Genomic DNA, 13618 nt, shown 5'->3' with positions numbered 1-13618 from the left:
CTTCCCAAATTATTAATACAAAATGCATGCAAAATGCAAACAGCATCAGACAAGACATGAATTTGCTTTGTATAACTATTTTAGGACTATACGAGGACATGTTAACTCAACTTTGCTCGCTTTTAGCACTCTCAGATATCTTTGTGGATTTCCCAAAGGTACAAATACCCTTTGAATACTCAAACTGTGCCACAAACAGTTAAAATATAAGGCAATTACGGCGAAATTACAGTCATCAGGGCTTTATTTTCCTCTTTAGTGAATAGTGCACAAAGCTTTTTTTAGTTTCCCATAGTCCATTATAACATCTTCAAATTGCTTCCATTTCCTTCACTGATATTCCCATAACTTGTTGGGATAATTAAGCTGAATGAATGGGCTTAAATGTGGATCAGCTATGGATCATAAAATGGGGGTTGCTAGGCAATTTTCTCAGACTAGACAATGGCTAAGGTGTAAGGAAAGCAGAATACTTTGATTGCAAATTCACACCAACAGATTATATCACTGTAGTCACAACATGGATGTATTAGTACAAATAATGACCTTTCAATAAAAGAAATGGCAGTTATTTTGTGATATTAACAACACAATCACCGGTAAAAGTTTGGTCTGGTTCACATGTTTTGCAGATTTGGAGAAGGTCGTCATCCCTTGTTTTTAGTGGGGTGTGCTGTGACACTGTGGGGTGCTTGAGTTGCTACGGAGATGGATACAGTCTTTAGATCAAAATCATCAATATAAATCACATGTGTTGGTTAATGTTCCACTTATTATGGTTCAAAAGGAACTCTAAACAGATGGTCTTATACCAGAGGTTCTCAAACTGTGGGGCGCGCCCCCTAGTGGGGGGCGCCGTGCGTTGCAGGGGGGGAGGAGCAGGAAGCTGTCTGGATGAAAAAAAACATGAACGCTGTATGCGCTGGGTTTTAACCTTAGAATGGCCAACTCTCTGTTATTCCTCCTCAAAACGCAAAAAACTTTTCACAGTTTTCACCTCAAACTAACCGACTGAGTTGAGCAAAATTGTTGGATGCAGGTAATGTTAGCTAAAAGATGACTAGCTAACAGCTTGATAGAATAACAGCAGATCTGTGATGTATTGCGGTTCTAAGCCATCCAGTTATTTATAAACTAACAACAGTATTTTAAAGTTTATTCTCTGTGATACACAGAGCTAGTGTAAGGACTTTAGAACTGGGCCTCTGTCTTCCTGGTTTTAGTGAGGACACCAGCAGCAGCGATAGATGTTTTAGGCAGACCTGTGAAGACACTGTTACAGTAACCAATGCGACTAAAGATAAACAGGAATGAGTTTGTCTAGCTGTTGCTTCTCTTAATCCTGTAAATGTTCTTCAGTTGATAGAAGACCGACTTTGTAACTATCTCTATGTAGCTCTGAGGGTTGGGGTCAGAGTCCATCACCACACCCAGATTTTGAGCCTGATCACCATTTTACTTTTAACCCTTCCATGTCCTTGCCTCCTCACTTTAGGGCGCCCTGACGTGGTGGAGTCCGTTCCAGATGACCCCACTTACAACGTCAGCAGCGAGCTCACCCTGGAAGTGACCGCTAACGACGATAACGCCAAAATCTCCTGCGTCGTCGACCACGACTCTGTGAAACATGGGGAGAAGAGGAGCGAGCAGTCTCTGCGGGTGTTGTGTAAGTCAACTGGGAGACTGGGAGGTTTGCTGGGAGAATGAATGGTGAGAAGATACAACAGGTGCTGGATGAAGAAAAGAGAGAAATGTAAGCTAGTGTCTTTGACGAATTTGCTTCTTTATATTCTTTCTTAAGCTTTTTTTGAAAAGCATGACAAACATCCACCTCCTTTGTAGTTTGATCTAAAATGTACCAGTCTGTTATAACAAGAAGAAGACAGGAATCTTACTTTTCTCGCCTGCTGCACTCAGCTAGAGTTGAGCGACAGTGGGTAAGAAGAACACTTTATCAGCTAAAATGAAATCACTAACTGAGGACTCTGTATGAATACTGCCCCCCTGTGGGTAAGGTGGTGGTACTGCAGCTCAGAGGTAAAGCAATGCTATTGTGTAAGGGGGTTATGTCATAGTAAGATGATGCATGTAGAACACAGAATATAGTAGATGGAGACAGGAATGAATGGGACTGTCTGTGGTGTGTGTACAGCTCTTACTCCTGTGTTATGTAACCGCAGCATGTCGGTGTGTGTGTGTGTGTGTGTGTGTGTGTGTGTGTGTGTGTGTGTGTGTGTGTGTGTGTGTGTGTGTGTGTGTGTGTGTGTGTGTGTTCGTCTTCTTCTTATAGATGCCCCTGAAGTAGCAATCACCCCTGAGGAGAGGATGGCGATAGAGGGGCAGAGGTTTTCTCTGCAGTGTTCAGGAAAAGGCAACCCTGAGTAAGAGAAGCACACACACATTCCTTTTTCACGTCAACCATTTTACAGAAATAAGCGCATGTTTCTTCAGACACACTTGCCTACAATCTCCATTTATATTTACAGCAAATTGTTGCCATGCTATCTATTTAAACACATATTTGCACTATGTTAGGTTACAACTGAAATCTCACAGTTTTTTACTGGTATTTTATTGGGCAAACACAACGTTCTGTTATAAAATGAGAGGATTGGAATTTGTGGTTGTACCCCTAAATAATATCTCCTGTGGCTTCAGAAGTTGAACCTGTGCATAAAAATCAAGCCTCAGAGGTCTGGTTGACATCATTATTAGACAAACAGTGCCATGAAGGCCAAGAGGAAAGTTTAAAGCATGGTTAAGTTATAAAAGAGTATCCAAAGCTTTAAAAATCTCATGAAGAACTTTTCAATCATCTGAAAGTGAAAATAGTATGACACAGTTGTAAAGCTACTAAAATATGGGCGTCTACCTAAAACGCACAGGTTAGGAAGGGAGAACATTACAAAGACATGTAGCCAAGAGGCCCATGGTAAGTCTAACCTTTATAGAAGAGGGACAAGACAAAGGCCATAGCTGAAAGAAAGCCATAAGAAGCCCTGTTTGCAACAAGCCATGTTGGGGATACAGAATGAAAAGTGGTTTTGGGGCCTACTTTAGAAATGCCATTTGCACACATTGCATGTCCCCCCGATCACACCGTTCCTCAAGGCGAAACATTGTAATGGTTTTATCATGCTTTGGGAATGCTTTTCTTCAGCAGGGATCAGGAAGCTGGTAGGAGTCAATGGGAATGTTGATGAGCTAAGTACAGGGCTGTCCAAGAAGAAAACCTATTAGCAGTTGCTAAAGTCGTAAGACTTAAGCGGTTCTCCTTTCAACAGGATAACACAAACCTAAAAAGCAGACACCTTCATTTAGATCGAGGCATATTTATGTACTAGAATCTTCTGGTGAAATCGGGATTGATAAACTTCTGCAAGACTTAAAAATTTATGTTCCCAGACGTTCTATCCGATCTTACCCTGAGGATTTTGGTATTGAAGAAAACAGCATGCGTTACTCTAGATGTGCAAATCTGGTAGAGACAAGCCTCAAAGTACGGCTATATACGTATTTTACATCAGTTTCATAGCGTTTTTAGTTTTAAATATCCAATGTACTTCCAAACTGCTGGCATGACCTTCCCGCTTTTATACACATTTTCCTTTTGAGTTGCTACGCTCATTTTTTTTCCCTTCACCTTGCTCTTTTTTTATATTTAGCCAGTTATGGAGCACAGTGACTAAACTTTAAACTGCTCCCACATATTGTGTGATTTTGTGGTCTGCACAGACTCGGTCTCACAGTCTGCAAATGCCTACATTTCTAGTGACAAATTCCTTCATTTCCCACAATCCAAATGTATCGATGAGCTGGTTGAGTACTTAACCTCATTTGTTCTCCACAACGCTAGTGACCATCAGTGTTGTGCAGAAGGTAGCAGTCACAACATGAAACGGCTTCTGCACGTTACACTACAAGTTGTTACAAGCTTATCAAAGTGAGATGAGTTGGTTGATGCTACCAACCTCACATATCTGAGCCATGACAGGTTGAGTGGCTAAAACCTTTCCTTGACTTACACGCCCCAGAATGCCACGTGGTTCTGAACTGGAGTATTTTCTATTGATATTGACCATGTTTCTGTTGTGATACATATTATTATTGTTTTATCACCTAGCCCACCCAGAACAAAACTAACAGCAGGAATCACAGAAAAATGTATTTGTGCAAAGTTTTGACCCAGGTGTCTGAATGCGAATAGATTTTCAATGTTGTAAAATTTGGAACTGTGTATCATTATCATTTCCCATGAAATACAATTAAAATATATTGAAATAGTCATGATGTGACAAAATATGAAAAATTCTTATTGTGTGTCGGCACCTTTGCAAAATTCTGTGACTTCTATGAGATTTCAGCTGAGCTGAAGCTCTCAAATCTTTGTCTAATAAAACTGTGACAAGCTTGAACTTAAGGTTACACATCATTCCTTTTTCTCAGAGAAAAGCAGTAGAGATCCTCTTGTAGGACTTTTGTGAGCTCAGATTTGACTTAAAGTACGTTTTTCTGAAAAAAATATGACAACTCAGTCCACAAAAAACGGCTGCTGACCCGAGGGTCAGTGTTCATTTGGGCCGCTTGGTTTAAGGTGACAGGATGGGGACACTCTGAATGGCTCTGGGTGCCAGAGGTGATACTTTCACCTCTGGTTGTACTTTCTGACATCCTTTTAAGGAAGAAATACAGTCTTTCTCTTTGACTCTCAGCAAAATGATTCTATTAGGGCTTCATGGTGGCGCAGTTGTTTGCACTGTTTCTTTGCAGGAGCAAGGAAAGAAACAGGAAAAAGGTTAAAATGCAGGATGCATTTTAATCCAGGACCGTTCTACTTGTTTGCATGTTCTCCCCATGCATGTGTGGGTTCTACCTAAGTACTACAGCTTCCCTGTGAAGTTCATTAAAATGCTTTGTAGGATAACTATCTAATACTGCTGTTAGGCATGACTGTGTCGATGTGTGGTTATTTATCCTGTGATAGGATGTGCTTAACGTTCCTGCGCCGATAAGCTGACAAATGGAAGAATGGATAAATAAACTGCTGCATTTAACAACAAAACCAAATCATTAACATTAAACAGTTGCTCTAATTTTACAAAGATCTCAGCTCAGGCTGTTTTAATGCAACCACGCTGAGTTTTTCATCTGCCAGAGCCACACTAACACAAGTTGGTTCATGTTGTAAATCTTTATAATGGTAAGCGGAACAATTGGGGCTCAGTTCAAAGGACCAAAAAGCACGACACCAAAGGCGAGGTGGCAAAGACAAAAAGGGGAGCTTTACTTCAAAAAGAAGATGTAAGGTTACAGAAACCAGGTGGGAAAAACAACTCAGGAGGAGCAGCCAGAGGCAGAACCTGATACATAGGAGGGACTCGTCAGGAATAGCAGAACACTGAAAAGTGACAACACTGAGCTCAGAGGAGAAGACGGGTGACCTACTGCAGGTTTAAATACTAAAGGACTGATTAGTGAAGTGGCTTCAGATGAACAGAAGAGAGAGTAAAAAGGAAAAGATCAAGTTCAGACCCTCTCAGACATCGCAGCTGAGGGAGTGAGTTCATTAGGTTTTCAGATAGTTTAAAACAGAGGAACTAATGAGACACACCATTGTGGGTGCCCACGTTGCCTGGAAACAATGCATCATCACTGCAGCAAAAAATGACTTCCTTTTCTCTCACATTACAGAAGATATATATTATGTTCTGTCATCAGTAAAAAAAAAAAAACATAAGCATAGATTAAATGCTTTGAGGATTTTGCTATAAATTTGATGAAATTGCAGTAAATAGCCTAAGTACGTTGAATTCTTCCATCAGGATTTGAATAATTTTTTCCTTGAATTTAGAACAAGTCCGAAAACTCAGAATATATAACAAGGCTAAAAGAATTACAAATAAGGGCTTTGATATATCTGTATCAGAGCCTGAATCCATCGGTGTCAATTGCACCTCCCCGAGTCTTCATTTGTCTCCTTATGTTTAAGGTCTCATTAGGTTTAAGCAATTTACTGACTACCTAATTAGCGTGCCGGGGTAATTAGGATCTTTAAAGGAAAAGCAGCTTGGTCCAAGTATCCTTGTGTCAAAGTCACTTACACTTACACAAAACTGTAGCAAGGTTTGAGGTATACATGTTACTGCTCTATCTGTTTGGATAGGATTATGTAAAAACTAAACTTGTATTTGATGTTATTTAGGAGAGAAAGCCTCATTATTAAGTTGTTTAAATTCTTGGAGGAGGGTGCAGGACTTCAACAGAAGGAAAATGAGGTTCAAGCAAAATGGTATGAAATGTTAATAACCGACTTGCAGTAGATAATTTTTTTTAATGTCTTAATTTTGTATAAATACAGATAAGTTCTTCCTGGAGGCTAAAGTTAATGACTACGCTGAAGGACACAAAGACCCAAGTAGATTTTTTTCTATTTAAAACAACTCAAAACTGTTAAAACGATAGTCAAACTATCATTAAATTATTATTTACAAAGACCATCCTTCACAATGTTATTGTGGTGATGGGAAAAATTAGCAAAATGCAAGAAAAACTTCATTGGAAAAATAGATGCATTTTCAAAAAATGTGTAGGAACTTTGGTTTCCATAAACAAAAATGTTTCATTCTCTGACATGAAACAGATGTCCTTTTCATCTACTCCTTAAAACCGAGAACACCTCATTTAAATGTGACATGTGAGAAAACATCAATAAGAAAATAGCTGTCAGAGCAATAACTAAATAGTTTAAAATAACTGAAACTGATACAAACCAGGCTGGATTAGATACCACCACACACATAAGGAAGGGAGACGGAAAAAACTTAGCAAAAAGGGACTCCTTAGCAATAATTTGGTACTATTTACAATAAAGCTAGTTGCTAGAAAGACTTTTCAGAAAAAAGCCTACCATTACAAATGAAAATATATGGGGTCTTGTAAAACCTTCCAACACTTTATGTGGAATTGCTATGGTGAGGCTAAAACAGTTTCTTTGGTGAAAAAAAAACCTTCCTGGGGGATATGCTGTGAAACTAAGGATGACTGGAAATGGAAACCATAGTGGAGGATCTGTAGCCATGTGGGAACATTTCTCTTCCAAAGGCCCATGGACATTTGAAAGGCTTTTGAAATAGAGTTTTATTCAACCAGTGCGACATTTTTTATACTGGAACTGTTCAAAATTGTAAAAATGTGCTTGAACTAGCCTCTCACCTCAGGCTATATGGATTCATGCTAATTTAATCCAAGTTAGCCAAGATAAACATTTACTGCAGGCAAAGTTTTGCTGCTAATAACCTCTAAACAAAACTTAAAAAAAAAAAAAAACAATACAGAACAGGAGCGCGGTATAAAGATACAAACATATAAACACTCTTGAAATTTAAGCAAGTGCATCAAATTACATGGTAGGCAAACAATCATTAGCACCAATGAACACCTCCAAAAATAGTTACACCTGCAGGTTGCTTATACAGGAACCAGCCATAGAGTTTAGAAACACTTGTAAGTAATCAAACATTAACATGTTCAATTTCTGACAACTGCCTGAGCAAATAGTTACTTGTTCAAACATGACTCAGGAAAAAAAAAAACATAGCAGCTGCTTGTACAAGCTCTCATGTTTTCACTCATATGATTTGTACACAATTCCTCTGAAGGCAACACACACAGAAACAAGCCAGCGTCTTAAATCCTGCCCACACAAATATACTCTTCCACTGGCCTCTCTGCATTATAGATGAACCTTCATCGATCCGCTCTGCCATCCTCTCGCTCCTCTCCTCCCTGCCTCCGCCCATCCCCTCCGTTGTCTGGTATCTCTCGACTGGCGTGTCACTCACACCTCGTTCGCCGCTCTCCGCCTTGTCACGTCGCCTCCTTGCCCTCCTTCCCTACCACCTCTATCCGTCCTTTCCCATAATTCTCCTTCTTCTCTCGACGTGCACCTTTTCACCCGCCCTCCCCGTCAGCTAGACCGTCCTGTCATCCTTTCCCTTCTCCGCCGTCGTCGCCCTGTCATCGTTTCACGGGAGGGCTGAGGAAGAAGACTAACTGCTAAGTTTGACTGTCAAGTGAAAAACAGAGGGGGCTGATGAGAAGGAGGTGACTGTCATTGCATGTATGCATCGATACAATAAAAGTGGCTGTGACGGAGTCCTACGGGCAGATCTGCTGAGAATCTGTCTGTGATACAATAGCACTCAGTGGATGAAACCATCCCTTTGAATTATGCATGCTCTTACATGAGGAATGGCCCTGTGCTGCAGTAATAAATGGCTCTTTCTTGTCATAATGGACATGTCAGTGCAAGAGTTCAGGAGATTCTATAAATATACTTTAAGACTAAATATCATATTTTAATGTAAAGAAAAACTAAAAACCTTGAAAGTATAAAATATGAATAAATCACAAAAGGCATTTCCACAGATTTTTAAATCAAATCAGTAATTTAAAAACACTTTTCCAACATAAAATCAGGCTTTTAGAGTCGTAACTTAAAAACTGCATTTCCTTACATGATAGCAGCATATCATCAGTAGCAATACTCACTTGATGCCTATTACAATCTGTCACTAAATAGCGATTGTATTCTTTGGTAAAAAGACTGTTTTCCAAAAGTATATTGAACTGATGTGTGACCTAAATTAATCACTGATCCCTTCAAATGTTCCTCTTATACATTTAGCGATGATAATTAGCTTTGGGAGAGGCTACTTTTTCTATACTGTTAAATAAATGAGAATGATTTAATGTTGCTGCACTCTAACTAAAAATCAGTATTTCAACTTAGTTTTGTATAGATCACCATATAAATCTGCTTTTTTAAACTCAAATTTGAGATACAAACTTTGCTATCATACTTTATGCTTTGAAACCCAAGTTTGGAGTTTGAAATATAGTGTCACTCTTATGGGGTTTCCACACCTGATAGTCCAGTAGACACAATTTATTGGGGACCAGAGTTGGAAAATTTGTCATATTTTCAGTCAGTGTGGTTTGCTTTCACACTGGACTTTGTCAATCGAATCAAATTCTTTGGAAAACCTGTTCCCCTCCTCGCCAGTGGTGGTGCTGTACCAACAACCACTGGAGGAAATGACACAAAAACCTCTGAAGAAGACATGGAGCACAGCTTCATTCATGAAATGTGAACAAAAGTGAAGCAGTGTCAGATTTTAGCAGGACTTCTCTTTTGTCTTTTATAAAAGATCACAAGCTCTTTCTTCCACTAGTGCTGGACTCTTGTGTTTGTCTTGGTTGTATTTACCCAGAATGCCCTGCATTGTAACTTTTGGAGCGGTCATACAAGGTGATGGAAGGTTTCTAGGCGGACAAGAGTTAACTTTGTTTGGTTTGCATCAGTGTTCGATGCGCATGTTCCCAAACGAACTGGACTTAAACGAACTAGAGTTCGATTAAAGCAGACCAAACAGGGTGGGAGTAAGTAGAAGAAGTAATCAAAACTATGATGTGTTCTTCAAAGTATATTAATATATTGTTCATAGCTAAGTTTCAGAAAGTGCTATTTAAAAAAATAACAGTACATAAGAAGAGGATGGCTAAACAGGAGGTGGAAAGGGAAGAAAAACAAACAAAGAGGCATAGGAGTGGCAGTGTGAAGTGAAGCGAAGCGACGTGTGGGTGGAAGGGAGACAGAAAGATATGGTGACAAGCAACAAATGACCAAGACAGGCAATGAGAGAAAAAAACAAGAGGAACTCAGTGAGTGTGTATCTGTGTGTTTTAGCATCACCTTGTAAGGCCCATTTTTCAAGCAAATACTACATTGTGAGGACCCCATTCTTCTAATAGGTCCCAAATACCCATAAGAAAAAGTACTGTTTGTGGGTTAGGGCTGGAATATGGTCATAAAAATGAATGGAACTCAATGCAAAGTCCTTGTGAAGATAGAAAGATATACTATGTATGTGTCTGTGTGTGTGTGTGTGTGTGTGTGTGTGTGTGTGTGTGTGTGTGTGTGTGTGTGTGTGTGTGTGTGTGTGTGCGGTAGAAAAAGGAGAAGGATTGGAGCGTGCTCAGTTGTGTGACCAGCGGCTTGCGGGTGAACTAGTGTCCAATCAAATCAGATACAGGCCGTCCCTGCAGCTGTCAGTCAAAACCCAATCACCGCGACAACACCTTTCCTCCGACACACCCAGCCACTCAGCTCCTTCGCCTCCCGTCGAGCTGCCCTCCCCAATCAGACTCAATAAATGTCACACTACATTCCCCTATCCACACTTTTTTTTCCCTCAGTAGTTTCATCGTTTTAGGTTTGAAAGGATGGCTAAGCGTGTCGAATTCTTTCTGGTTTCTTTGACGCCCAGCAGCAAGAAGGAAAGGCAGAAAATCTGCGTTCTACAATCTGTTATATTTCCTATCTATTTGATCAACGCAGGCAACAAGTGTTCATAATCTCATCACATTTCCACTCCTCTAGTCATTTTACAAGTTAAGCTCCTCTTCCCGTGCTCATTTAACACATTTAAAGCCGAGAAGGTTTGAAGAACTAAAACCTGTTTCATGCGAGCATCTGTAAGTGTGCAAGGTCATGGTCCGCTTTAGAAACAGCAGGAGGCATGTAATACGATTACAGTAAGCTGTAAATTATTTTAGGACACGGCTGCTGATGCCTTATATCAGTCTTACTGTCACTGGTTACATTGAGAAAACCATTAGCTCTGTAGCTATACCTACCACTAATAAGACATCTGCATTCTCATGATAACGAAAAAATCATTCCTACGCGTTGCTCCAAATTAGATATTTGACTTGGTATTTGCTGCATTATGTGGATGAGTGTAATAGTGGATCCAAAATATGACATGCATTCAAAATCTGATTTTTTTCCAACATGACTAATTAATCCAACATTAGCACTGCATAGTGAAATTAAAATAAAATGATAAAAAGGACATGAAACTGTTTAGAAGAGCAATTAAACAGTGACGTAGAGACTCGTATTATAACTTAGGGAAATGTAGTGTTCTCTATTTTAGAGCGTTCTGCACTGGACCCTAAACCCATCACAGTAACAACAAATTTCAGCATCGCTGGCTTTCTAAACTAACAAGACAACAAGAGCTGGCAGAAATTGCATCACTATTTCCAGGCTTGCAGTTAAAAAGAAATCAGTTTATTGACACATGCTTGTGTCTGTGCTTCAAAATGTTAGGAAAAGTCTCCTAACAATGTAACTGCGCAGAGTCCTGCTGCATGAGACAGCTTTGTCTGGATGATGTTACACACATAACCATTGATTTCACTTTTTATGAACAATTCACAAACCTTTTTGAAGTGAGCACTGTTACCGTCGGCTGCTTTGGGTGCCAAAAAGCAGGGAAACCCACCCAGAAGAAAGAAATACACACGTGGAGCTTACAGTATGCAAGGGCCTGGTTGAGAACCTTAAGAAATATTTCATAAAATTTTACCAAGACATTGAAAAATATATATTTTTACCTGTATGGGGAAGTAGAAAAAGATCATTTTTAATTATAGCATTACATAAAGTACAACTTGAATATAAGAAATTACCCCAGATTACTGAGACAATAAATGCTGAAGAGATCCAGACTATTCCAAGTCTTTGGCAAAAATATGACTACTTTCAAAGTCTTTTAAACTCCTTTTTCTGCATTTCACACTGATTCATTGATGAATCATTCAATCTGCTGTGGCCGAAACGCTTGTCATACAAACTGCTTAATTGATTGCCCTAAAAATGATTGTAAACGGCATAATGAGAAGCATTGTTGTGATGACATGCTGAAGGCGGAGTGTCAAAACACTTAGGAGCTTCTTAAAGAGACAGATGCACAATTTCAAGGTGACAAATTATAAAGTCAAATGTCTTTTAAGTCATGTTTGATTGATTCAGCATTTTCATAACAACTGAAGGTAGTTACTCGATTGTACTATAAAATGCCACTATTTGCCTGGAAAGTCAATATAAACTTAGATAAGTTTATGTGTATCTGAGACGACTCAGCTCAATATCCTGGTAAGATAATCATTACTGATAATGTGCCACATAACCTCACTGAACCTCACAGAAATGTAAAATATTTTTACTCTGATAACTGAGCTGGTGTTCCTCTGCTGCACCGCCTATCTGACCTGTCAATATCCTTTACTGACAGCTCTGAGCACAACAGCTGTCAGCAATGTCAGCCCAATGGCATGAGTCATAACAATACGGCAAAGGAAGAAACTGAAACTTTTTACTACTTCTTTTCTTTTTTAAGATAGAATCCTGAAATGAATCTTTTGTTTTTATTTCACAACATAATGGAGTTGAAGCCTTGCTGGCTGATTCTAACACCTAATTACTTAATTTTGCTGATGCAGTGGTGTAAATTTAATGCAGAATTATATATTTTCAATATATTATCTATATTTATTTTTTCCCAATAATATATTACCTGTTCGCTGCATTTTTGCCAAGCTTATTAGATGCATAAATATTATTGTCACTTGATTTCAGGACCTTCCAGCAGTATTTTATAAAGGTTTAAAGGTTTCTCTGCTGCTTTTTATAGATAAAGCAGCAGAGAAACTAAAAGTTTTGTGTGATTTTGGACTATGATCCCCTCTGCTATTACCAAGTAGAGAGTAAAATATCTGTCTTTAGAAGTCAAGCTTCACTTTCTTTTTCTTCACCGCTGAGTTTCACTGTTGGATTTTTAATGCTTGGCAGGAAGTAACAGCATCAGAGCTTCTTTTGTGAGTCGTGCTGCCTTATGAGCCTCAAAACCCCTCTGCTGAGAGCAAATGGAATCAAAAGAGTTTAACTGGATCCATCTGCTAAAAAATAAAATAAATAAGCTTGTCAGGCCTTATACAGCTGAGAGCTTTACAATTTGATTAATTATTTTATCTACTGTTAAACTCTAAAATCTGAAAATAAGCGACTGAATCTAATCTGCTGTCTCTGTTATCAAATCTGAAAATAAAGAATCTTTCATGCAGGGTTCATGATCATAAAATGATCTTCAAATTTGAGCTAATGGACGCTTGCTAAGCATAAAGCTCACACTAAAAGCAGGTTTTATAGCCGTAAAAGAATACTTTACACATGCTTCCTGTGACAGGTTTGCTGTATTCTGACCCGTAGCCGCTGTAAAAGAGATTAGCTTTACATTCAATAACAGAACACAAGCTACAGCCGTTAAATGTGAAGTTAATTGTTCAGTTAATTGCATATTATGTCACATTTGGAGGCTGCGTAATACAACAGCTGATTACATTTTATAGCAGGTAGCCAGACGCACTTGCTTTAAATGCTTAATGCTTGGATAATCTTTTTTTCATTTGTCTTGGGAGTGCTGACTGAGCACGTGAGCTTGTCTTTGGCACTTGTATTCCTATAGGAAATGCAAAACTAACAAAGCAATGCCAAGTGTCGAGGGACTCGGCTGTTGTTTTTTATGTTAGCTCTATGCAAGTTTTAGAAAGAGAGAGAGTTTGTTTTTAGCTCAAGTTATTCAGTTTGTTTTATATATTTGGTGTAAATGGACAAATTATAAGAAGAGGGGATAAATGTTCACTTCACTAACACTTTAAATCTACAGAATGCACCTTTATGTGCACATTTCAGAGAGCAACTAATCAGTCC

The 13618-nt window shown here is 38.9% G+C and overlaps 1 protein-coding gene across 4 annotated transcripts in view; it reads left to right on the top strand.

The window, feature by feature from the left end:
• Positions 1–13618, top strand: part of cadm3 (cell adhesion molecule 3) — a 150825-nt gene that overhangs the window by 119575 nt on the left and 17632 nt on the right. For all 4 annotated transcript variants that reach the window (XM_088014562.1, XM_088014561.1, XM_088014563.1 and 1 more), the window contains 2 exons: positions 1496–1666; positions 2291–2381. In XM_088014562.1, coding sequence (XP_087870688.1) covers positions 1496–1666; positions 2291–2381 — 262 coding nt within the window. The remainder of the gene's footprint in view (positions 1–1495; positions 1667–2290; positions 2382–13618) is intronic.

This window comes from Poecilia mexicana, unplaced genomic scaffold, assembly GCF_051168715.1.
Source record: "Poecilia mexicana isolate PSO_F unplaced genomic scaffold, ASM5116871v1 scaffold_17, whole genome shotgun sequence".
Taxonomy (NCBI): domain Eukaryota; kingdom Metazoa; phylum Chordata; class Actinopteri; order Cyprinodontiformes; family Poeciliidae; genus Poecilia; species Poecilia mexicana.
Note: the sequence above shows the minus strand (reverse complement) of the source record. Positions and strands in the feature narration are given on the sequence as shown.